The sequence below is a fragment of the Sinohyriopsis cumingii genome, chromosome 3, assembly GCF_028554795.1.
Source record: "Sinohyriopsis cumingii isolate HCF-2022 chromosome 3, ASM2855479v2, whole genome shotgun sequence".
Lineage (NCBI taxonomy): Eukaryota > Metazoa > Mollusca > Bivalvia > Unionida > Unionidae > Sinohyriopsis > Sinohyriopsis cumingii.
Window position 1 is genome coordinate 91,082,056 of NC_142963.1, and position 26,022 is coordinate 91,108,077.

The 26,022-nt window shown below is 35.0% G+C and overlaps 1 protein-coding gene across 6 annotated transcripts in view; it reads left to right on the forward strand.

Annotated features, from left to right (window-relative positions):
• The window catches only part of LOC149803274 (uncharacterized), a 386,506-nt gene that overhangs the window by 298,417 nt on the left and 62,067 nt on the right, over positions 1–26,022 (forward strand). For 3 of the 6 annotated variants that reach the window (XM_089952942.1, XM_089952946.1, XM_089952947.1), the window contains 3 exons: positions 3,198–3,266; positions 11,375–11,432; positions 15,098–15,235. In XM_089952942.1, coding sequence (XP_089809068.1) covers positions 3,198–3,266; positions 11,375–11,432; positions 15,098–15,235 — 265 coding nt within the window. The remainder of the gene's footprint in view (positions 1–3,197; positions 3,267–11,374; positions 11,433–15,097; positions 15,236–26,022) is intronic. The other 3 variants (XM_089952943.1, XM_089952944.1, XM_089952945.1) reach the window with 3 other exon arrangements.

Below are 26,022 nucleotides of genomic sequence, written 5' to 3' on the forward strand. Positions count from 1 at the left end.
AACAAAGCAACAGCAAGTGCAAAATAGAAATGATGTCTATTTGACAGTAATGGAGATGCTTGACATTCAACATTTACACAAAATATTTAAGTCAAAATTGCTCATGTGATAACTCACATGAGAAAATCCAACTTTGAATAAATTTGAAATAAGTGTTTAATCAGAATCAAAGTCCAAGTTTCTCACGTGAGAAATTAGAACTCTGCCTTATTTTCAAACATGGTTGTATGTAATGGAAAAGAATGTTTTCTAAGTTCTACTTTCTCATGTGAAAGTTTAGATTCTCACGTGAGCAAAATCTGCACACATGAGAATCAGGTTAGTTTTTCCTTGGCTCACAAGATCTAACAAACTGCACACATGAGCCTGCTAAATCTACCCAATTTGCATACATTTCTAACAAGGTTCTCATGTGCAGCTTATGAGCAGCTCATGTGAACTGGTGAGATTTTTCTGTATGGGTAGTCAAGTAGAGAAAAGTGGAGAAAAATGATTTCAAAGTAATTATAAAAGGAATGAATATACTGCAGTCTGAAAATGAAAAACTACTTGGCATCATGATAGACAATATCTTGTGCTGGAGAATAGAATTTGATAAGGTCATTAAAAAACTTAACTTGCTGCTTTATATTTTGAACTGAATAAAACTTATCTCCCTCAAAAACAGAGAAAGATATTCTACAGTGCATATGTCATGTCACACCTAGAATATTGTTGTTATATCTGAGGTAACTGGTAGAAAAATAATCAGGAATGATTACTGAAATTTCAAAAAAAAAAGCAGCTATAGTAATTATTAATGTTGATTTAGATACTACATCAACAAATCTTTTTAAAACCCTAAAGTGGCTTCCATTTCAGCAGAGAACTCTGTTTCAAAAGAGTTCACTAGTTTACAAGTTTTTGTATGGATTGGTTTTTGATTGTCTTAAATGTAATTTTAAATTTGTTGAAAATGTACATGTGTATGAACTCAGATCCATCTAAAACAATAAGTTATATTTACTTAAACTAGATTCAGAGTTTTATAAGAAGAGTTTTCTTTTTTCTGGTGCCAAACTATGGAATTCCATACCACCTTATATAAAGTCAGCTGACTCATGCCAAGCTTTCAAAACACTTCTTGGTCAACATCCACAGAAACAATTATGATTTTGTTCATTCAGAATTACTACTTTTTACAACATTGTATCATGTACTCACCTATGTTTTACACGTTTGCTACTACTGTTTGTATGAATCCATTATGTACTCATCCTTGAAGCTTTGTGCATACTTTATTTTAACAGTAGATCAATTGTCTAGTTTTGAATAGCATTTGTTGTCTAAAGACACCTCATCTTGTAAAAATTGTGCATTATATATGTATACATTTATACAAATGTCACTGTAGCAGGCCTCATGGAAGATTGATCACTTGACCAAATGAGCTTCTTCTTTAAATAAAGTCATTATTATTATTATTATTATTATTATTGTTGTTGTTGTTGTTGTAGTTGACCTTTATGTCAAATCAGTGGTCACTGCTTACATTCTTATCCTTCATCAAATATGGTGATTTGCAGATTTGCAAGCGAATTTTGACAAGACATGCATCTAATAAAAAAGTTGTTAGTCATCACTCCGACATAGATTTTAAAGGTCAAAGGTCGTAACTTGGGTATTAGCTGTTCTGGTTTGTGAGCATAACACAAGCAAGCACAAAAGTTTGTGAACATATCAGAAAAAAATATGTTGAATACTGCCAGTTCAGTTATTTTTTGTTGCCAAAAATAAATAGTTATGTCTTTAACCAAACTAAGCAATTGGATACATCTTGAAATTCACAATTAAGTTCAGTGATCTTTTATTGATGATAATAGGTTCAAGGTCCAAGGCCATGATAAAACATTTTGCACTGCTGTTAAGGTAATTGTTGTGGACATATTAATTAAAACGTTAAAAAAAAATATATTTTAGCTACTAAATTTAGTATGTTTAGAGCTTTTTAAGAATAAGACAGTTCAGTGTAAACATACAAGGTACCCAGTTAAGTCAGAGTTTAAAAACAATATCTGCTAGTTTATGCAGGCTTACTCAGAGTTAACATATAAATGAGCCAAAATTCTAAATTGCATCTCTGGGTGACTACCTCATGTTGAAAGTGCCTTCCCTGGGTCACATTCATATTTTACTGGAATGGCCTATATCAAAGGGTTTTGATACTCAGCATTTAAAAAGAATACAAAGACCAAAGAAATGGACTTATTTTGGATTCAGGGAATTCTTTACAACTCATGGAAGATCAGTCAATTCTAGGGACTCTTGTTAGATTCATGAACAAGATATAGATGAAATCTAACATACAGAGCTAAGGCATTGGACACTTGTGATCAGAACGTTGCAGATTGACTTCCCACCATTGAATCAAATACCATGGTGCATCCATAGGCATGGCACTTTACATGTACCTGCTTCAGCACAATATAACCTTCAGTGCCATAAAACACCACACCAGACCAAACCCTCTTTTTTAATGATGTTCATAGGTCCCATAAAAGTATACCACATTAAAGGTGAGGACTTAGCTTTCTAACTGAGGGATGTTCCAACAAGGCTGTGTCATACTAGTGCTTTGGAATACAAAATTGGGGTATTTAATGAGGTACAATCATATTATAATTGGTTATCACTGGCCATGAGGTACAGTTAAGTGAAATAATTCAAGTAGGTGTGATAAAACAAGATTCAAAAGTCAAACAGTTTTTGAATGGAATCCATAACAGTACCCATGCTAGAAGAGGGGAATTAGTTACAATGATCAAAGCTCAAATGGACACTTTTAAAATAATTATTTTAAGGAATCTTCTAAGTATCTTGGGGTATCTGTATAGCAAATCTTTGACAGATAAAGGGACAGAAGACCATATGATCTCAAAGTCATCAAATAAAACTTTATTCTTCTGCCGTAGGGACATGGGGAATTTTAGGCCAGTATTTTGCTTTGGATTTTTTTAAACATATGTTGGAACATTATCTAATTCCAGTATGTGTCAGATTTACTCACATATTTAATTGGAAGTAGGTCCTGTTAGTGTAGATCTTGTATCTTCTATACCCCTCACTTTCTGATATCTTAATAATAAAGTCATTGATCAGAATATCTTTCAGTAACAAAATTTTATTCTTTTATTCCCAATATCATACTTCTGTTTCAGCATTATTTCAAACAAACAGTGTTGGAGGGGAAGTTATCCAGATCTGCTATGCATCATGAAGAGGAGCCAGTTAGTAGAAGTTTTACCCTTGAAAATAGAACAAGAAATATAAAATACAAAATTTGTCCCATTGTATTTGTACAACCTGCTATAAGAAGTAGGGAGTATATAGTAGAGGTGTGCATATTACTTGTATACTGGTTTAACACTATTTTTTTCCAGGTGGTAGTACCACGATACTTTTTCACTGTACTGGTACTTCAGTTGTTTCTGTCACTAAGAAATGTATGGAAATTCCTGAGTAATCTTGTTAAAAATTGAATTATATTAATAGGATGTTTTCATTTTTAATGAGAAAAAAAATCAAAACTTTTATTTTTTTGTACAAACAGTTGTATTTGTCACAAGTTAATTTGAACATTACAAATAAGATTATATTTATGATCCTTTAATCACATGTTTAATTTGGTGGCAGATGGGATACTATGAACAATATTAAGAGCAGATCAAACTTTTGGAAAAATTTAGGAATGAAAACAAAAATGTTATATTTTAGTTATTTACTAGTGTATAATAATGTGTTAAGTCTATGTATTCCTATCTAAAACTGCAAATCATCCAAAGATTTTCAGGAGAGCAGTTTCTCATGTAAACTAAATATTTTTTCATTTGTTGAGTAAGTTTGTTGTCAGTTACTGGCCCTACCCAGTAAATATCTTACGCGAGTGTTAGCATCCCACTCAGAGTTTCCTTGCCTATTATATAACAATAGTATAGTTAGAAATTGTAGACTTCAGTGTCAACTCTTTCCATTTGTATCTGCAAAGTCTCTGATTTCAGCACAATGTCTTTTACTGGGTGTCAGCTATAGTGTAAGCTGAATTATCCGATTTTAGTTACAGTTTAGATTACAGTCAACAATCAACAGACACCTAGCAAATTCATCTACTATAAGGTACTAACCAATTGACATTCTCAGGGGTGGGCTGCAATTTTCTTTTGAGCAGAGATATTTTATTTTCTTTTATCTCAAGATATTTATTATTTTGTTCAAATAATGCAATGGATATAATTTGGTGTGATTTTGCTATAAATCAGCGCAAGATATTTTTCCAGTTATTGACAGATGGAAAGTTTCAAAAAGGTCTTGAGCCCCTGCCACAGAACATTATATTTGTCAGGCCCTAATATAACATCTGCTTACTGTGGTACATATCAGAAGTACCGCAGTACAACATTTCTTGTCATATCTGGCTAGATAGGATTCATTTTATCCATCAGTCTCTGCTTCCATCCATCAGATTTATTACATATTGGTTAAGTTATGTCCAGGCCCTAATTCCAATACTTTTCACTTATTGCCACCACATTTATACCAGAAATACATCTTGTGATAGAAGCATGCTGCACACCATAACTGTTGCTACATGTGGCCTATTTCCAGGATCTTTTTTTCTTCAAAATTACTTAAAATTTGTGTCCATCTTTTCTGTCCTTGCTGTAATTTCTATATTATTACACCTTTACCTATCAGTTAATGTGCATCTTGGGACATTTTATCCTTCAATAAAACTGGGTTGCTATGACATATTCTTCAAGATTTATTAAAAATTGCACCTATTCTGTAATATCAGCACTTTTCACCTGTTGTCACTGAACTTCCATTGATTGTGCATTGTAAGATGAACATGTATTGCGCACCAAAACTGAATCACTGTGAGCTACCTTTGAGGCTCTTTTTTTAAAAAATTGCTTTAAAATTATGGTCATCCACCATATCTTGGCTGTACCTTCTCTACGAACTGACATCAAACTTACACTTTGTCACATAGACTTACTTTTCAAGATTTTTCAAGTCAACTACTCTTCTAAAAGTAGTTAATGACATTCTCTCTGCGTTGGATAGTGGAAAGATTACAGTCCTCACCCTCCTTGATTTGTCTGCAGCATTTGACACAATAGACCATGATATATTACTTCACTGTCTCCAGCATGTATTTGGCATTCATGATACAGCCTTACTGTGGTTCAAGTCCTACTTGGTCAACAGGACACAAATTGTATCTGCAAATGGAATACACTCCAGCCCAGTTGATCTATGTTGTGGTGTTCTACAGGGGTCTGTTCTTGGACCTGTTCTCTTCATTCTGTACACTCAGTCGCTCTCAAGTGTCATAGATCATCATCCAGTGTCTCATGCTGATGACACCCAAATATACAAATCTAGCCACCCAACTGAAGTTAATGCTACCATCCAAGGTGTAGAGAAGTGCATTTCTGATGTGAAATCATGGATGACATGTAACAAGCTGCAAATGAATGATCATAAAACTGAGGCCATTCTGATCACAACACAAAGTCTTTCTCATTCACATCGTTTACCTCAAACAATAAATATCAGCAACGCCAACATTAAATTCACACAATCAGTACAAAACCTAGGTGTTACTCTAGACAGTACTCTCACATTGCACCAACATGTCATGAACATATGCAAGGCTGCATATCTTGAGCTGAGACGCATCAGCTCAATTCGCAAATATCTTTCAGTTGATGCCACTAAAACACTTGTGTGTTCATTATTACTTTCAAGACTGGACTATTGAAACTCAATTCTGTCTGGTTCATCTCAGTATCTACTCCAGAAACTTCAAAAAGTTCAAAACACAGCTGCTCAGATCATACTTAGAGTACCATGATCAAAGCACACCTCCCCGCTGCTCTGTACCCTACACTGGCTATCCATTCGATCCAGAATCAAACACAAAATTTGTTCTCTGTGCTACGTTTCACTGTTGGACTCTAGTCCAACATACCTATCCGATCTCACCCATGTGTACACACCAGCAAGATACTTACGCTCCTCTTCTGACAATCATATACCCATTATTCCCACATTGAAAACAATGTCATATGGACAGCATTCTTTTGCATACCAGGGCCCAGCAACATGGAATGAATTGCCCACTGAACTTAGACACAAAGACACAGTGATCACATTCAAGAGGGCTCTCAAAACTCACTTATTTTGACAGCAAGAACAAACTTAAAGACCTAATAATGATTCCTACCTGAAATATTCTCAGCATGTTTTTTATTTTCTTAATGTTTTTCTGATTTCATGGTGTTTGTTTTTGTAATAATATTATTATATGTTTTTTATCTTATAGGTGTTGTCTAATGTAAAGCGCTTAGAGCTTCTAAAGATTAGGCGCTATACAAAGTCCTCATTATTATTATTGTTATTATTATTATTTAATACAGATTGATCTACAGTTATGTATGGGCTCTAATTTCAGTGCCTTTACACTTATTCCTACCAAAATTGTAATGAGAGACTAGTGCATCTCAGAGTGAAAACATTTCACAAATCAGAAACTGTATCACCATAGCATTTTTTTCCAGGATTTTGAGTATAATGGTTGTGTCTGTGCTTTAGTGTCGATGCCTTTTAACCTTTTGCCACCAAAAATGCAGTGTAAGTTTATCAAAGGATTTGCCTTGTAACACACCAAAATTGGGTTTCACTTAACTTTTTTCAGTTAATTGAACACACTTTAAGATACTGACTTGTGCCATGGAAGTGAGGTTATCTTGTGAATTCCATTCCACTAACACCATTTGTGAGAGATATATAAATGAAATTTGGAATATATTCACCTGATATTATCTCATGTTTATATGCTTGATAATATAATTGTCAAAGTTCACACATGCAGTTTAAGTGAAAATTTCTAAGATGGTGGAAAATTCTGGTTTCTTGCACCTGATTTGCTTGTGCAACAAAATATTTATGGCCAATACAAAATATAATTCAAATGGCAGCTTTCGTCAATGGCATTTAATTGCAGAAAAATCATTGGCAGTCAGGGCTCTGCCCTGGGCCTCACTTGGGGAGCTCACAGCAGGTGCTCACAATGCTCCACCCAAGACCTCTCCCCCAGCTTCCTCCCTTTAGGCCCCATATTCTGGCCCTTTGGGCCATCATTGTAGCCCTAGATGCCATTTACACCACTGGCCCCCAGGCACCATTTACCCATAGCATGCTGCTGAGGATATGACAGAATTCCATCCATAAATTTTATTCAGGTCAGCCCTGATGTAAGTTAGAGAGTACTCGAAGAACACTCGCAGTTTACAATATGCTCTTTGCTCATAGAGCTGTCCTCTCACAACCTTTTCATTTACTCATTTTACGTCACACCCATATATCTCTAAGTGACTGGGTGCTGCATTTGCAGCTGCATATCATTTTACAGAACTTTATATATCGATCAACATTTAATTTATTGACAGGTTCAAAGAACAAAAAAGTTGTAACAAAATATTCTGAACTTTTCAATTACCCTTGATACCTCTTGGGACACTTTCACAGTGCTTGTTACCATTTTGACTTGCTTTGGGTTTAAAATAGTGCTTGAATTTTTTATATGGCTATAGGACTAGGCAATGATTATGACAGCATTTGTGTTCTTTGCTGACTTTTCTACTCCACTGGGAGATGGACATTGTCTCTCTTTCCATACCGATAATACATCACTTGACCCTCACTCTCCAATGGCCATCTCACTCAGTGCCACATGACAATCATGGTTTTTGAAAATCTAGTAGATGATCTTAAAGTTCTGTTAAAAGTTCAAGGTCAGTCCCCATACTGGTATTATTTCCTCCAATATTGATCACTATTTTTGTGAACTAAGTGAAGTCATACATTTTTATGGCCCCCAAGATTGTTATTGCACCAGAACTAGCATTTTACCTTTCACATTTAAGTCTTCTGGTATTTATTCCCTACATATGAGGAAGATGTTTTAAATTTCTTTTGAGATATTTTATTTTATTATTTTCTTCCAATTTGTATTTCTGTTGGTTGTATAATGGCTTCGTCATTGTTGGTCTTTGTTTGCAAAGATAGCCTCTGTATGGGGTAAACTATTGGATTATATACACCTTTGACTGACAGGATGTTTCACTGTTGGCCTTAATTTTTGTCATTTGATTGATTGGACCATGTAAAATGAACTTGTATACTTTTCTCACTTGAGGAGCTGTATTTATTTTTACGAATGATATGTTGCTATACCTGATGATACTTTATTTTTTGTGTTTTTGGATGGCAGAAAATAATTACATTTTATTGTCCAAAGACATCAAATTCTTTAATTTGGTGTCTGAAAACAAACAGGAAGATAATTTTTAATCTTGCACACACACACCAATAACAAGGTATAGGTAGCTCATATGATGTATTACATGAAGTAAAAGAAGCATTTCTTTCCAACTTTTTAGGTAGGATAATGAATGAAAAATAGGCATTACTTGCCTAATTTTCTTAATACATATCCAGCCACAAGAAAGAACATGTACATGTATTAGAGTCACAATTTTATGTGTATTTTCCAAAATATCCACTATACTTTTATTACTAATCTCTCTGTTCAATGTCTAACCCTCAACTAGTCAGTGATAATTAAAACTACCTGACAAATGCACACCAGATTTATTTCTGTATAAATAAAAAAAATGAAAACAAGCTAAATAAAACGATTTCAGAATTACAATTCTGTATGTATTTATGACAGAATTTGAGAAACATTTTGGTATCAAGAGTGGAAATACATATATAACAATTAGCCTTACTAATGATGTGGAAGAATGGGAACTGGTCTAAAATGTGTGAACATAAAATAGAGTTTGTCTGGCATTGGTTGGCCAGAATTGGTTGATAATGAAAGTGTGATTTTAGTAAAAAGAATTGACACCTTATCCTGATTATAACTGTGAAGGATACATAACAGTTAACTCCTTTTCCCAGACTTGAACTTGAAAAGCATTTTGATGAATTAGCACCCAACTCTTTGCTGCAGAATTGAAAAAAGATGTTTCAAACACATTTAGATAAAAAGAAAACCAGCAAAAAAGTCAACACCTCAGAAGATGAATATTCTATAATCCCATGTAAAATAGATTATTCCATCACACTGAAAGTTCTCCATTTCTAGTTTCACTTCAGAAAATCTCTCAAATGGCAAAGAATATGAATCAATAGTTCAAGACTGAATAAATCAGTTGATGTGTTTTTGTCTCTATGTTGTTGAATTTGGAGTTTACATTCACAAGTTTATGTAAACTTTGTAGAGAACATTGTAAGGTAACTAATATACAGCAATTAAGCTTAACTGAAAGTCAATCAAAATTATGTAGATCAGTGTCAGTGTTGTATAAGCTTCGCTAAAGATTACACATTTATGTGTATGAATTGGAAAGCCACATTGGAAGAAACTGATAATTCAGATTGTAAGTTTACTGAAAAATATGTAAATTCAAACCTTATGTTAATATCCATCACATCAATAAAGAAGAATGCCATATTGTTATGACTTTATGGTCTTAAACTCATTAACAGAAAAGAGTGAAAAACTAACAAGTTTTGTAATATTCAACAAATAATTAATTTCCCTAAGAATACAAAGTGAAAATATAAAAAGAATTCACAGTATTGTGAATTAAATCCCAAATAGTCCTAAACGTTCTATCCCAATTCCAAACGGTATGAAGTTCCAACTAAATTCCAGTGGTATTCCAATTAAATCCCAATGTTGAATGTGTTGATGTGCCTGTAGTCTCGAACATTGTTATGTTCCAATGGCCTGGAGTGTGATTATGTGCTAACAATCTTTTGATGTATCACAGAAATATAATCCAAAATGTCCTTGTCTGAATTCCCTATAATTTCACATAAATGTTCCAGTCCAAGAATATTATTGATGAGCACTTTGTATTTCCAATGAATAATAATTTGAATTAATAACTCCACCCAAATAAAAAAACACTACAATAAGGATGATTCTGCTTAAGATGTTAGGGTAAGAATGAGTAATTTTTCAGGTAATCAACACTATATAAAAAACTAAGACACAGTAATAGAGCCAGGATGTAGGCCATTTTCTTCTATAAAACATTACAAGTTGTCAACAAGTTTAGAAATTTCTAACTGGAAAACCATGTTGTAGACTCAGATTCATATAAATATATTTACCTTCATTGATAATGATCTGAATATTTAATCCACACTCATCCAGAATATTAGCTATGCATTATGTTTACAAAATAAATGTCTCTGGTCAGGTACGACATGAACTTGATTGTGGAGAAGGACAAGTACAAATTACAGATGTATATAACATTAAGAAAAGCCAACAAATAATGCAAATTAAATATACATAATGCATGAAATGATCCAGATTGGAGTGAATTTTGTCTCAGCAGAAAAGGACTTGTATGATCAACTTTTCTAGAAATAAGTATATTGTTTGAACTAATTTGAAGTTATTGAGAAATACAATTTTCTGTGGAAAGATCTTGCCAAAATATTCTGTTTATTTACCAGATCCTCTTCAGCTTCTTATGTTGATTCATTTCTAACTGTTGTCTTTTGGGCACTGGGAGATATGCTCAGGATGAGTGACTCTTGAGTTTGCCAGAATAGAAATAATAAGAACAATTTTTGGGTTTATTTTTAATTTTCAAAATAAAGTACTATTAATTTGCCATTCAGCCTTCAGTGCATAATATTACAATAGATACTTGTCAACTTTTATCAGCCACTTGGACTCCTGTTGTCTTGACACTTTGGTGCAACTTGTTGATTTTAAAAATAATTGAATGACTGATATCTTAGAGTCCTATGGTAGTTCTGCAGACATTTAATGGTACTATGCTTATATAAATATACATTGCACCCCAGGTGGCTGAGGGGTTTTAAGTGTTCACCTTTATCAATCATTGCCATCTCAGCTCTGTCCACATGGGTTTGAATCTCTTACTAAGCCAATGTGGGTATGTGAAAAAGCTTGTCAGTAGCTTCCGTGGGTTGGTGGTTCTTCCTGTGATATTCACGACTTCTTCCATTAACTGGCCACCATGTATAGCATACCTTGTACTGAAAAATGGCATTAAGCCCACAAGAACAACAACAAACATACAAAAAAATATAAATACAGTTTAGACTTGCAGAGTTTTGGAGTACATAATCCCTTATTCATTGGCTAGATGAAATGTGAGTCTGTATCTGGCAGCTGTTGGAATTGTTGTACTACTAGATTTTTTTTATAGTTGTTTGCATGTTCTGACAGTTAACTCACCTATGAGTGTGTGAATCGATAATACATTTACAGTTGCTGTATTCAAGGGACCAGGAAACTTCTCAAGATCCTAATAAAAGCAAGTGTTTTGGTAAATTTTCAGTTAAGATTGTTTTTGCATGTGTTCCATTTCGTTTTCTTTAAAATATATATTTTATTTAAAATGTATTCATTATTTGTCTTTGAAATTTATCAGTTGCAGGTTTCTGATGTTCTCTGTTTTATTTTTGGTGACATCATGTGACATTTTTATTGAATTCAGATTATCGACAGTGGTGTTTTACATACAAACTATACATAGCTTATCAAAGGAACTTTAAGTTAGGAAAAGCTTTTCAAAACAAAATTAAATATTTTGATAAGACAGTGATGTTCAAGGACACATTAGTTTTGTAAAAGAACTCCAAAGTTTGGTATCTATTTGGTCAAGTCTAATGGGATACTATTGGCCAGTATTTCTGTTCCTTGTTCCCATTTCAGAGTTTTTGAAGCAGATAAGATGACAGTAATCTATAGCAACAGTAAGAAGACATGAATAAATTCAATGCTTCATGATTTTAAGCACTTGTCAATAATAATACTGCTGTTTAAACTTTATCTGATCAGAGTAACTCAGTCACAGTTAACTATTATCCCCTGAGGCTTCCAAGACATAGAAGGAAATTTTTAGATGCATTTAAAAGAATTCATGATATTTACAAGTCATGATTTACATATTCTCTTGAAAATTTATCAAATGTTATTTCAAAAACTAATTCAATAAATCAGTGCACTTAGAAACAGAGGAGTATAAAACTTGTTGATCAATGTGTACCTGGCACCTGTTGCAAATATTCAGTTTTACCTTTAAAAAACAGTTGTTTCTGACATAATTTTTTCAAAATTCATTCCATATGATAGCACCAGAGTAGGCACACAGTCAGTTTTGTATCCATGATGTTAAAATGTTGCTTATAATTAACCTGGAGATGCATCATATACTATTTTACCATGAATTTTGTTACTTTGAACATCTTTAATGTCAGTTAGTAGTAATTTAGTTAAGTTAGTACTTAAATTTCAGTAATTTTAAGTTGGAGAAAAGAGTTTCACTAGTGTGTCATGTGATAGTTACAAGGTTATACTTGTTGCCCTCTTCTGAAGTTCATGGATCCTGTCCATACAGCTCTCCCCAACTAAAATGCAGTTTGTAATAAAGAGTCCTAATGAACTATAAGTCCATTAAGAAAATTTAGTGTGATTTTGTTGTGAAATCATTTAGATTTAAGAGTACCAGTAAGCAGCAACTTGATTATTGTATTAGCAGTATTGACAAGTGAATTACTGGTAAGGCAGAAAATGTTCACTTAAATCATTTGGATAAATAGTGAACTGGGAAATATAATCTTTCAGCAGAGAAGTCCAGGAAGAACAACTGGAATGAGCAGGTCTAAAACAAAGTAAAATCATTGGATACATCAAGTAGATGTGAAGGAATGTTATTCTGTCTGTAATCAACAAGTAAATGTGAGCAAGTATGGAAAATGGGATATAAATCATGCAGACATAAGAGTGCTACTTGGATTAGGACATGTTTCTGACATTAGTAGATTTCAGGTGGATTATATGAGTGTAAGTTTGTTATTTCTATTACTTTGTGCATTCAAATTGCTTAAAGTATAATGAACATGGTGGAACATCATTCAGTTTCTTTCAAAAGCAACCCAACAGTTACTGCTGCATGAAGATTACATTAGCTTTAAAAAAACAATTTTTAAAAAGAGTCCCGCAACAGTGTCGGCTAATAGAAAACATCTTTTGTCTGACAAGGTGTTGCCAGCAGCACTGAATAGACTTTCACTTGGGACGCTTGATGGAGGTGCTGCTAGATAACCTTGGGTGCAAGAAAAGAGTAAAGGAAACTTGTCAGCATTGGTCTGCCACTATGATACTGGATCAATATATCTGTGGATACAAGGCTTATTCAGAAATTTGTTCAACTGGTTGTCATTATCAATTGTGCTACTCTTGTCTGATAACAATGAGTCTGCTGTTCATGAAGGTTGACCTCATTGTACTGCTCATATTTGGCTGCATCATACTATTTTGCCGAATACAAATACCTCATTAAATAAACTATTCAGGGCAGAAGCGAATATGAAGCAAATATTCAGTACAGGCATATTAAAAATATTCCTCATAAAACATCATGAACAATACAATACCAATTAAACAAGATACAAAATCAAAATGCTCACCCAATTTAAAATATAAAAAAAATGTCATTCTCTTCATTTGATCTCCCCTCTGCCAAAGTTTGGTCTATTTTTGTAATTTAAGACCCAGATGCCATCTTGGACCACTTTTGATCCCTTTATTGCTTATAATGCCTCAAGAACCAACCAACATTTAGCCTTAAACATTTAAAATAATAGGTAATCAATTAACAGCTTCCTGTGCACACATGTCGACTATTCATAATTTTAATCTGATTATTCAACCACGCATCATTGCATTAGTCATCACACTGGTGGAACATTTCTGGTCCCCAGTAGACAGGTTTTGACGGGTTCCTTTATTGTGTTGATAGAATGCAAAAAAATACAATGTTTTGGGGTTTCTTTATATAAAAAAAAGAAAATTTTAAGTACATTTACTGTTTAATTTTTAAAAGTGGTAGATTTTAACGATAAAATGGTATGTGCAGTATACAGTCTTTAAAACAGTATTTGTGACCTATTGCCAGTAGAATTACATGTATGAACATGAAGCTTTATTATACTATATCATTAATTCCTTTTTAAAACATTATTTGACAATATCAGTTTTCAAAAATTACATGTTCCATGAAGTAATACAAAATATGCAATTTACACAAACTCATATGTTTGATTAGTGTCCATTGTTTTGTGACCCCACCCACACACACACACAGATCACACACACCATGATTTGGTACATAATGCATTTTTGGATTCCAAGTACCACATTATAATTGGAGAGAGCAGTTAACTAGCAGGTGTTTCCCCAAAGTGTGCAGGAGTAGTCCAAAAGCTGGAGAATGTATGCATATTAGATAGATTCTGGAACTTAATGTGCAGTGTAACCTAACCAGCTTGCCTACTCCAGTCAAGATTCTTATCAACATGCTAAGTTAAAGTATCATTAATCAAAATTTCTAATTCAGTATTTTTACTGGCAAAAGTCTGTCTAGTTCAAAGCATCATAGTCTGAGGTTTTTCAGAGTTTGTAGACCTGATGAAAACACCAATGTTCAGCTTAAATCTACACATAAAACTGTTTAAATTAGGTACATTAAAACTAAAATTGTGAAATACAGATGTACATTCCAAAAATAGAATATTGGGATCAAATTCATTTGTTGGCTGCTATGTGATGGATTGAATGGCAATTATCTGCAAGCTGCTTGCTAACAGTGTCAAGAATGTGGTTTAATTCGAAATCGAATATGTAGAAGGGACTTGGCTAGTAAAGATGAGTAAATGTTTGATATGTTTTGAGTTGGTGCTGTAGAAATTTAACGTTGATAGTAAGCATTATAAAACCCCAAAATCTATCTTTGATATGTCCTTAAATGTGTGTAGCATCAGGTATTATTGTATCAATTGTTTATGATAAAACACTTGAGGTTAAATATAATTAGGTCAGTATAATTTGCTTTAGTCAAGTAGATGTTAGAGTTTCACTGACCTATTCTGTTAGGTTAAATAATTTTTCATGAAAAATGAATGAAAAATACATGTATGTATTCTGCAGGTAACAACTGTAGCAATTTAATAGAGAAGGACCAAGAGGACAGTTTAGTTCCAGAGCATGCAGAAATGGCAAAAAACGAAGAGCCCAATGAAAATGAAAGCTCTTACAGTTTTACAACAGTATCTACAAGTGAATCTGGTAAATACACCTTAACATTAACCCCAGGCGACAAGTTAATGTGGCAGGAGGTAGTAGCCTACTGCCAAGCTCTGTAGCGTCATGGTCATGCATGATACACTAACGTGGGTGGTATTATAGAAAGTAAGACAGATGTGGCTTTACAATGATACCAAATAATCTGGAATTTCTAGTTGCACTACAAAATACAGAGGGAAAAACCTCATTTTTTGGACCAGATTTATTTCTACCCAAAATTCACCCGTGGTCGGAATCCGATTTTGTGTCTGGATTTTAGACTTTTTGGTCTCAGATCTAAGGCAAACCAGTATGAACTGCAAACAGACAGATGAACCTTTGCAAAAAGTAGGATAAGATGGGCATTTGGATAAAAGAGTGGTCTCGATACGAAAATAATAGGCCTGTTAAACACACACAAAAAATGTTTTTAAAAAAATTCCAACTTTTACCCTTATGCTCTTGCGTGAGCCAAATAGCCAATGAAAAATGATGTTTCTAACTTATAACACAACTAGGCAGTATGTTATTGGAAGATCACCTGGAAGTTGGTGTTTTCAGATGTATTCAGAAATAGCTTTCAAAATGTGTTTCCTACTCGAATTTCAGGCGAAAACAACAAAAACCTCCAGGGGTTAATGTGTTAATGGTGACGAAGTCACTAAGCAAAATTTTATTCTTGGCTTTGAGTTGTGATAAAAAGAGCCCATGTATAATCTCTTTTTTAATTATTTCTTAAATAATTTCTTTTTATCAGATAATTTGTTTCAAGCATTCATTTTTTATTGGTTTGGATTTGTTCAGTTTAATGCCATTTTCAGCACATGATAGGCCATACATGGTGGCTAGTATATTTGGATCAGGAAGAGCCTGGGAAGAGCCTCTGGCCATGGGAAGTTACTGGCAAGCTATTTAACATACCCACCCAGAAATTGAAAATAATAGAAAAATATGGAAATGTTTTAGTATTTTGTAATAATTGGTTTTGAACAAGATTTTGGACATTGTGTTATGACTAAGCAACAGAACAGAGTAAAAACCAAAAGTGTTGCAAAATTCAACAGATGATTTATTTCCCTAAAATACAAAGTGAAAATTTAAAAAAGCACTTACAGTATTATGAATTAAATCGCATATAGTGCTACAAATTCTATCACAAGTCCAGAAGTATAGAGTATTCCAAATGAATTTCAGTGGTATTCCAAATAAATTCCAACTTTAAATGTGCTGAAGTGTCAGTAGCCTTAAACAGTGTTTTTCTGCTACCAGACTTGATGCATCACAAAGATACAATCCAAAAGTCCTTGAATGAGTTCATAATAATCCCAAAATAGTGATTTAGTCCTAAATTCAAAGAGCACTTTGTAATTCTGTTAAATAATTTACCTAAATAAATCCTGTCAAATAAAAATTTAACACAACAATAAGATGATTCCACTTTAGTTGTTAAAATAGGAATGAGGAATTTCTGTTTACTTGTCCCTTAGATTAAAACCTAAGTCACAATATAAGAACCAGAGTGAGAGTCAAAAGTTCATTTCCAGAAAATTCTAAGTTATAGCAATCCTATGTAGATCCCCACTAATCTGTCATCTAATGGAAATTTCCATCAAACTGTAAACATAATTCTTTTCTAGAAAATTCTAAGTCAGAATCAAGGCTTTATCTACAAGTCAAACCTAAGTAAATGTATTTACAAAATATGATTTTGAAATATCGACCTAACTCCTACCCTCAATTTATGGATAAAGATTAATCACACAATACGAATTAAATATAAACAACACCTCCCATCATAATGAAAAAGAAAGATTTATACATAAAACTTTCTTTTACATATTAGTCAAATCTACAGACAACTAAAATTACACAAAATATACACAAAGCAATATATTACTTCTATACACTTGAAAGTGCATCTACAGTTAGATTGGGGCCCAGAGTGGCTGAGTGGTCTAAAGTGCTCACTGTTCCGGATCACTGCCATCTCACCTCTATTTGCGTGGGGTCAAGTCCAAGGCTCAGATAGCATGGGTACATGGGAAAGCCTGCCAGTAGCTTCTCGTGGGTTGGTGGTTCTTCCCTGGGTTTTCCAGGGTTCTTCCTCCACCAGTTATACTGCGCCGCCATGTATAGCCTATATTGTGCTGAAAAATGGCGTTAAACCCTAGAACAACAACAACAACAGTTAGATTATCATTTCCCTTGATGTGCCTGATGTCAGTGCTGTATTTCTGCAACATCAAACTCGACCTTAATAATCTCTTATTTTTAGTTTTCATTTTGTTAGATAAGGAGGTTATGATCACTGAAGACAATAATTGGGGAAGGAGCTGAGCTAATATACACTTCAAAATGTTGCAAAAACATTTAAAAAAACAACATTCCGAGGTGGATGCTCTAACCACTAGGCCACTGGAGCCAGCAGACCTTTTAAATGATCGACTGATATATGGAACTTAAAGAACTGGTTAACTCTTAACTATGGCCTTTAATTTATCAAAAGCCTCCTGGTATTTTCCAGACCTATGAAACTTGGTTTTCTTACTCAACAAGATAATCAGAGGTTCAGCAGATATGGAAAAATTGGAGCAAAGTTTCCAATAATACCACACCATGCCTAAAAATTGTATCAGTTGCATTTACCGATAGGCTTAGGGAATTCAGAGATAGCCTTGACCTTATCTTCTAGAGGTTTAACTTGATTGTGTCCCACAATATGTCTTAAAAATGTAACACAACATGGCAAAATTCACTTTTAGATATATTAATTGTCAGATTTGCATCACTGAGTTGATTAAAGACTTTCTGAATGTTTTCCAAGTGATCTTTCCCTGTATCATTGTAGATGATGAATTATTGATGTATGCATCATAATTATCTGGACCAGATGTAATTATGCATGAAGCCAAACTTTATATACCACATGGCATCACTATATATTCATATAGTTCATCCGGATTTATGAATGGCAAATATTTCCTGTTTTCTTTCCATAATGGAATTTGCCAGAATCCATGCAAAAGGTTAAACTTGGTGACATATTTTGTATTTCCAATTTTGTCAGTGCAGTCATTGGAATTGAATCTGTTTTGTTGACTCTGTTCACATTTCTACAGTCAGTACCTATGGGAAAAATATTATCAGGTTTCGGCACTAGAATGCATGGTGAACTCCAGTTACTTTTACTTTGTTCTATTAAATCACTCTCCAGCAAATATTGAATTTCCTCTTTTTTTAAACATTAATGTTTGAGGGGGTTCTTCCTGTAAGGATGCTGTTTCACAGATGTAGAATCAACAATGTCAGTGTCATGGTAGATTTTATTTGCTTGTGTTGAAACATCTGGGGAAAAAAGTGCTTATATTCACATAATAACTGTTTTAGTTCTCTTTTTTTTTTCTTGTGGCTGTAGATGTGAAAGTTTTGGTCCGAGTTACTCAGCATTTCTGAATTCCAAACATTAGTTACATTAAAGACAATACAGTCCAGTTGCATGCCATTTTTTAAGTCCTGACTGGGGGGGACAAGCACAACTAAATTGACTGAATGATTAACAAGGCTATTTCTATCAACAGACTCCTTTAACATTTATATGACAAAGTTGTTTCTGTTTTTGCCTCTCAGTTGTGTTAATGATATCATTGAAGTCACTTTGTTTTCAACTGTTTAAAGACCATAATACTTAGTCTGAAGAGGATTTTGATGTATGGAGAGCCAGAACTCTGTCACCAGGTGAAAATGCCTTTCTTTTGTATTTCTGTCATACATTAACTTCAGTTTTGACTGAGTAGAGTGAAGATTAGTTCTTGCTAGGTCACAGGCCCTTGACAAGTTATATTTGAAATTAGAGACATAGTGTAGAAAATTAATTTCTGAATCTTCGATTGAAAGAAGTTTTTCATTTAATAACTTCAGTGGACCACAGACAGTATGTCCAAAACTAGTTCAAAAGGACTTCAAGCTAATGATTCTTGAACTAATTTCCTAACAGCAAACAACAGCAAATGAACACCCTCGTACCAATCATTTCCTGTATCGAAGCAATATGACTGAATCATGTTCTTCAAAGTTTGATAAAATCTTTCTAAAGCCCCTTGGCTTTCAGGGTGATAGGCAGAAGATTGAAATTGTTGAATGCCTAATTCATGCATAACCTGCTAGAAAATTCCAGATGTAAAATTTGACCCTTGATTTGACTGGATAGATTTGGGAACACCAAATTGTGTAAAAACACAAGAAAGGAAACAAAATGTCCATTAGATGCAAATAAGGCTCAGGTGAATATTGATGATTAGCAAGGTTGCTACAGTGTACAATGAAGGGTGAATTTGGCCAGAAGACAATCTGATTATGAGATGTTAGCTGCTTATGCTTACAACAATGACTTATCAAATCTTGTGTGCTAGCTTTCTACAGAAATTGGTTCACCCATGGATGTTGCTGTTCAAGATTGGATTAATTCATACAAGTGAAAAATGGCAGGGTTTCTCATTTTGAGGAAGAAATTACTTGATTGATAATATGATGAAACGTCAATATTATCTGGTTTTAACGGAAGCCAATGATGTTTATTACCAATATCTTTCAGGATTCAGCATGATTCAGAGGAATTGGCATATTTAACATTTTGCAGATAATGTAGGCTTTTGGGTTTTAAACTCTTCATGTAATATGATCATTCTGAGGTTATCAATATCTTGATCAACCTTCTTAGTTGAGCACCACCTATCAAATAATTGTTCTTTTTCCCATGCACATTCAACATTGGTATGTCCAGTTTATTTTTCACAGTTCCTAAACCATAAATGATATGCCTCAGGTATCAACTTTAAACCCTTCAAGATACATTCTTTAACAACATCAGACAGCAAAGTGCAGACTTCACGAGCTTTACCAGTTAGTACTCTTTGTAATAATAAAGGCCAGTGTTCTCTTGGCCATTTCAAATTTTCAACAATTTTCTCAAAATAAGGAAAATATTGATCTACGTCTTTTTCTTTAAAAAGGGGCTCTAACCTAATATATTTGGTAACATCAAAACTTGAACTTGTTTGAGCAGTGTGCTTTTTGCTTGCCAGTTCTAATTCTTTTAATTTAAGTTGCATTTCTTTTTCTTTCTGCATTTGCTTGTCTCTTCTTTTTCTGTTTGCATTTGCTTATGCCTGTCTTCTCTTTCTCTCTCCCTAAGTTGCATCTTTCTGCAGTTGCATTTGCCTTTCTTCTTTGTCTTTATTAAATTGACCTTGCATTTGTGTTTGCATTTTTTTCTCTCTTTCTCCCCTTTTTTCTCTTTCTACAATTTTATTTCTCTTTGTGATTTTAGATTTAATAGTAGCAATAGCTTACCCATAGCTATTGTTTACCTTTGCTTTTCATGCCAAAAAATCCACCACCTGTTTGATGTGAATACAACCTCCTATGGAGTGAAGAATTGTCAGTATGATGCAATTCATGCATGCAACTCGCCTTGTCCTTGGTTTGTCATGTGCAAAACGAGCACAGATAGTTTATCTTTTCCAAGGACATTGTAGTATCAGATGTGTGTCAACAATTCACCAGAGAAAATTTGCTTGTAGCAGTTTTTTTAACCTCATTTGCAGCCTGGCCTCTACAATTATTTCTCTAATTGTGTTGCATGATCTGTTCATTTTCCAAGTCATACATGGCAATCTTTTCACTCTGGTATTCGGTTTCTTCAGGGACTTGGGGTTACTTTATGTACACTCACAGGGGTCAGGTACACTTTACTACCTTTATCAAATATATCTAGGTACCAGTAAGTTTTATGCAGGAATGACAGCTTGCTAAATAGAGGCTACATGTTCTTCTGTCTAGATTGACATTGAATACAGTATCTATATTATTTTTATTCAATACCTCGAATTTTCTTTTCACATTGCTATTGTAATTATGTCTGCTTCCTTTAATCAATAAATTTTGTTACACAGAACTGAGAAGTCTCTTTCTTACATGGAAAAACAACAGGTAAACACTGTAAAACTGTTTAGTACATACATAGAGAACACAGAAGTGTACTCCATATGCACTACATACAAACAAGGTGAGTTACACACACACACACAGACACACACACACATTATATATATATATATATATATATATATATATATATATATATATATATATATATATATATATATATATATATATATATACACACACACACACACACACACATCCATCTATCCATACATACATAAATTGTAATTTTTTTAGTTACTATAGAATAATGTCAACACAGTCTGGGGGGAAAGTGTGGCCATAAGAAGTTTTCTTGGGACAATCATCCAGACTGCATTAAATATTCAAAATGCACAAGGAAAAAAAAAATTATTGTCCATTTTTGTAAATCATAGCCTGCAGATATCAGCGAAAGAAGAACTTCATCCTTTATCCTCATCAGAATTTTCCAGTTTCACTCTTACAGACCTTACTGGACTATGCAAGAACCTTGGGTCTTCTAACCAGAAGCATGTTGCTACCTCCTGTTGTGAAGGAGATACATTGGACATCTAGTAGCATGTCGCTGCCTTCCGTTATGGAAGATGTGCACCACTCATCACGTGGAAGATCACAACCTCACATGGAGAAGGAAATGCAGTTGTCTTCTCATACAGTTCACTTCCCCAAATGGAGGAGATGCACTGCTCCCACCCCTTTAGAGGTAGTGAGTAATGCCATCCCCATGGAGGGATCAGTACCACTCCTTTTTGAGTGGTGCATCAGTCGACAATCCTGTAACCTCTGATAATCACATTATGGCTTCACAGTACAAGGATAGGGTTTGGACTGAGTTTCCACCTCTCCACCCACACCAGCTTATTATGAACAACACTGGGAGTCTAACCAGTAGGCTCAGACTAGATTAGGGGATCAGATTGGTATCACCCCTTTCCTATTTCCCCATTGAACTATGGGATGTGAGATCTTCAGTTGCAGGGTCCTTGGTCTTGTATTTCCCCTAATTCTTTTGGACCCTGCCCTCATAGCAGAGGTGATACTGCAGTGCATGTTCCACTGTCACCTCATCACCAGGTGGAGACAAATCAGGAGGCTACATTTCTTCCAGGACAGAGACATTATCATCTCTCCTCTATAAATGCTATTCCTTCAGCCCACACTCACCATGTTAAAGTACAGGGCTTAGTGATCTTATGCCCTCTCCACAACTGAGGGACTTAACGATGCCCACACTCCAAGCCCAGAGTGTCCTCACTGATGCTGTCTCCATTCTAGTAGACTCTAATGAGTTCATGTTGAAGAAGCACTATTGATGCCTGCTTTTACACCTGCTCCTTAGTCTCTTTTGGATGTGGAAGAGGAGGTTTGGTCTTCTGATAATAAAAAGATCCTTTCCTACTTGGAAAAGATCTGTAGCAACTTGAGCCCTCTACTGCTGCACATCCTTCTCCCAGATGTTCCCATTGAGTGCTCCCCAAGGCCTCTTTTCTGACGCTTGTCAAGCTTTTTCAGAAAGGGGCAGTCGAGAGGGTTCTGAATGATCAGTCACCTGCCTGCTGTTGTTGTTTCTTTCTGGTTTGCAAGAAAAGTGGAAAGTTTCTCATTATAGTTGACCTCTGAACTTTAAACAATTTCCTTCTGGAAAAAACTTTCAAGACGGAAACCACCTCCTCAATCAGAAATGCACTTCATCCGTCTGATTGGGCAGTCTCCATCAGCCTTCAGGATGCCTATCTATGCATCCACATATTTCTTGCTCACCATAAATATCTCTGATTTTGCTAAGACCAGGAGGATTTTCAACTTTTGGTCTTACCGTTTATAATTTCTTCTGTACCCAGAATTTTTACCTCCAATCCCTTCATCAGGAACTGTTCCGCTGTTTGTGGTAACTTAACTGGGCCTTTTGCCCAACCTCAAGAAACTGAACTCATTCCATTGTAAGACTTTGTATATGTGGGGCTTAATTTCCTTGCAAATTAGAACTTAGTCCACGTTTCACTGGATCAGATAGATTAAATCCTGGCTCTATTAGAGGAACTACTTGCAAAAACTTCTTTGCTCAACTGCATCTGTACCTTCCGGGAACCTTGAACATCACTGCCAACTTGGTTCTATTAGGAAATCTTTATATGTGACCTCTACAGTTCCTCCTTTTCACCAGGTGGCAACATCACAGAGATTCTCTATCATCTATCTTTCTAGTACCAAAACTTCATCACCATTGAAATGGTGGATGAATTGGATGTATTCATGATTGGATTCCCCATGCATGCACCTGACCCCCACTCCTATCTGTTCACTGATGTGTCAGATTCCAGTTGGTGTGCTCATTTAGAGCTGGAGAGCATAATTCTACAGGGCCTTTGGACCCTTTCTGAATCATCCTTCTACATCAACATCCTAGAAATGAAAGAGGTATACTGAGCATTGCAAGGGTGCTTCAGCACACTAAGGGATCAGTGTGACATAGTCTCCTCCGACAACACAATCGTTGTAGCTAATCTCCAAAGTCTAGGAGGCAAACATGCCCCTACTCTTTGTGGAAGGCTTGAACCTCCTCCTCTGGGCCACCTTGGAGAATATAACACTCAGAGTTTGCCACATTTTTAGCAAGAAACTTGTAGGAAACAGTCTATCTACAATGGGCAAAGCCATCCTCACAGAGTCTTCACTGCTCTGTTGCAGTCACTTTTCACGGGGGGGGGGAAGACCTATAGTGGATCTAATTGCAACCAGGCTCAACAACAGATTTCCCTGGTATGTTTCCCCTGTCCTGGATCAAGAAGCTTGGATGGTGGGTGCCTTCATCTCCAGTAGGATCGATTGTTTGCATATGCCTTCCCACCCTTTCAGCAAATGAGACAGAACTTCTCTGCTTCCATCATTCTCATAGCCCCACTATGGCCCCAGCACTCGTGGTTCAACAATCTTCTAGACCTGGTAATTGCTTGATCCAGGTCTCATCCTCACAGGTGCAATCTTCTGTCACAACAACAGGGATCGGTCCTACTCAATGGCCCACACATTCTCCACCTTCACGCTTAACTCATCTCAAGTGATCAATCCCCTAGAACAATTTTTCTGACCAAGTCAATTGCATCATGCAGGCCAGTAAAAATTCGACATCCAAGGTTTATGATGCGATGTGGAGACTCTTGTGTGATTCATTTAGTAGGAAATATGTTGATCCCAGCTGTCCCTCAGTAACTTCTATTTTTGATTTCCTTTTGTTATTCTTTGAGAACAAAAGATACTTAAAATCGACTGTCAAGGGCTATAGAGCTGCCATGGCAAACACACTTAAATTCTCTCAAGCATGGCAATTGGTTCTGATTTGCACCACCTTGCCAATCTTATTAAGTACAGGGTTCCCACACTAACAAGAAATCGGGGGAAAAAGACGTGAAAAATTATAATTTTTTTCCCGACCATGAAAAGTACTGGAATTTCACAATTATCTATTAAAGTCATGAAGAACCCAGAAATTTTCTGCCACCACTTGACACCCAAAATAATCACGTAACTGAGTCGTAGCTACACTGATCATGAGTTAAATTTATCGAGTTCTAACTAGAATATTCGGAAGGTGCAGTATGATCATTTGGGTGCTTGCAATAAACATATATGCTGAGTCAGTCCAAATGCTCAGTGGATTAGATTCGTCTAGCAGAATTTTATTTTCAAAGTCAACTCAATATCCGTATCTTTCCTTATGTGGAAGGTATGAAAACCAGTCTAACGTCACAAAAGACCAACATAGTGGTGGCAAACCATAGCCGCTTACTGTATGAAATCGATTTCAAAATTACTTACTTTCTCAGAAATTATGAGTATTAAAATCATTATGTCTTTAATTTGCTAAAAGACAAGATAAAACTATGGCATTGATGAAATGTGACCTGGTACTTGCGATTTGCATTGCTAGTGGCATGAGTGCACATATCTAACAACCCATATTTTCAAATGTTGTAGAGAAAAAATAAAAAAATATTAAATGAAAGTCTTATACTGGTTGTAATAAAAATACAATAATGAAAGAACACAACACTTTCCATATTTATATATTCCGTGAACAACTTCTGGAGTTTTGTTGTATCACGGGCCTACCATGTTGAAATGCTTGATAAGTCAGACTGGCCAGATTGCCAGTTTTTACAAAATGTATCTGACTTTCATTTAATATACCGTAACTGAATTTCTATACAACAACATCAAAATGGAGTTTGTTGTTGATATCATGTGACGAATGAACTTCCAATGTCATCATTTGAGCTTTGTGAAGTGACTAGTAACGAAAATGGCGAGTACCGGGTCAGATTTTTTCAATGCCATAGTTACATCTAGTCTGTCAGTGGATTAAAGACACAAAGATTATAATTCTTGCTATTTCTGAGAAAAAAAATCATTTTCCTATCGATTTCATGCAGGTATAAGTCGATATAACATAAGTGTTGGGATGTGATGTGATTTGGATTTTTAACATAGCTTTAAAAAAAATATCAGTCATATCACTACTATGTCTGCAGTATGGCAGTTTATAGTGATATCTAGCACTGGGGCATCATGCCACAGACATGTAGCATGATGTCCCACCCAGTCATATTATCCTGACACCATGCCGACCAGTCCTAACACTAACCTCTTAATGCTGAATGCCCAGCGAGGCAGCTGTCAGTACCATTTTTGAAAGTCTTTGGTATGACTTGGCCAGGGATCGAACCCATGACCTCTGAGGCGGGCGCTCTAACCTCTAGGCCACTGGAGCAGTCCGATATAACACAAGTGTAATTTTTCTAGGCCAG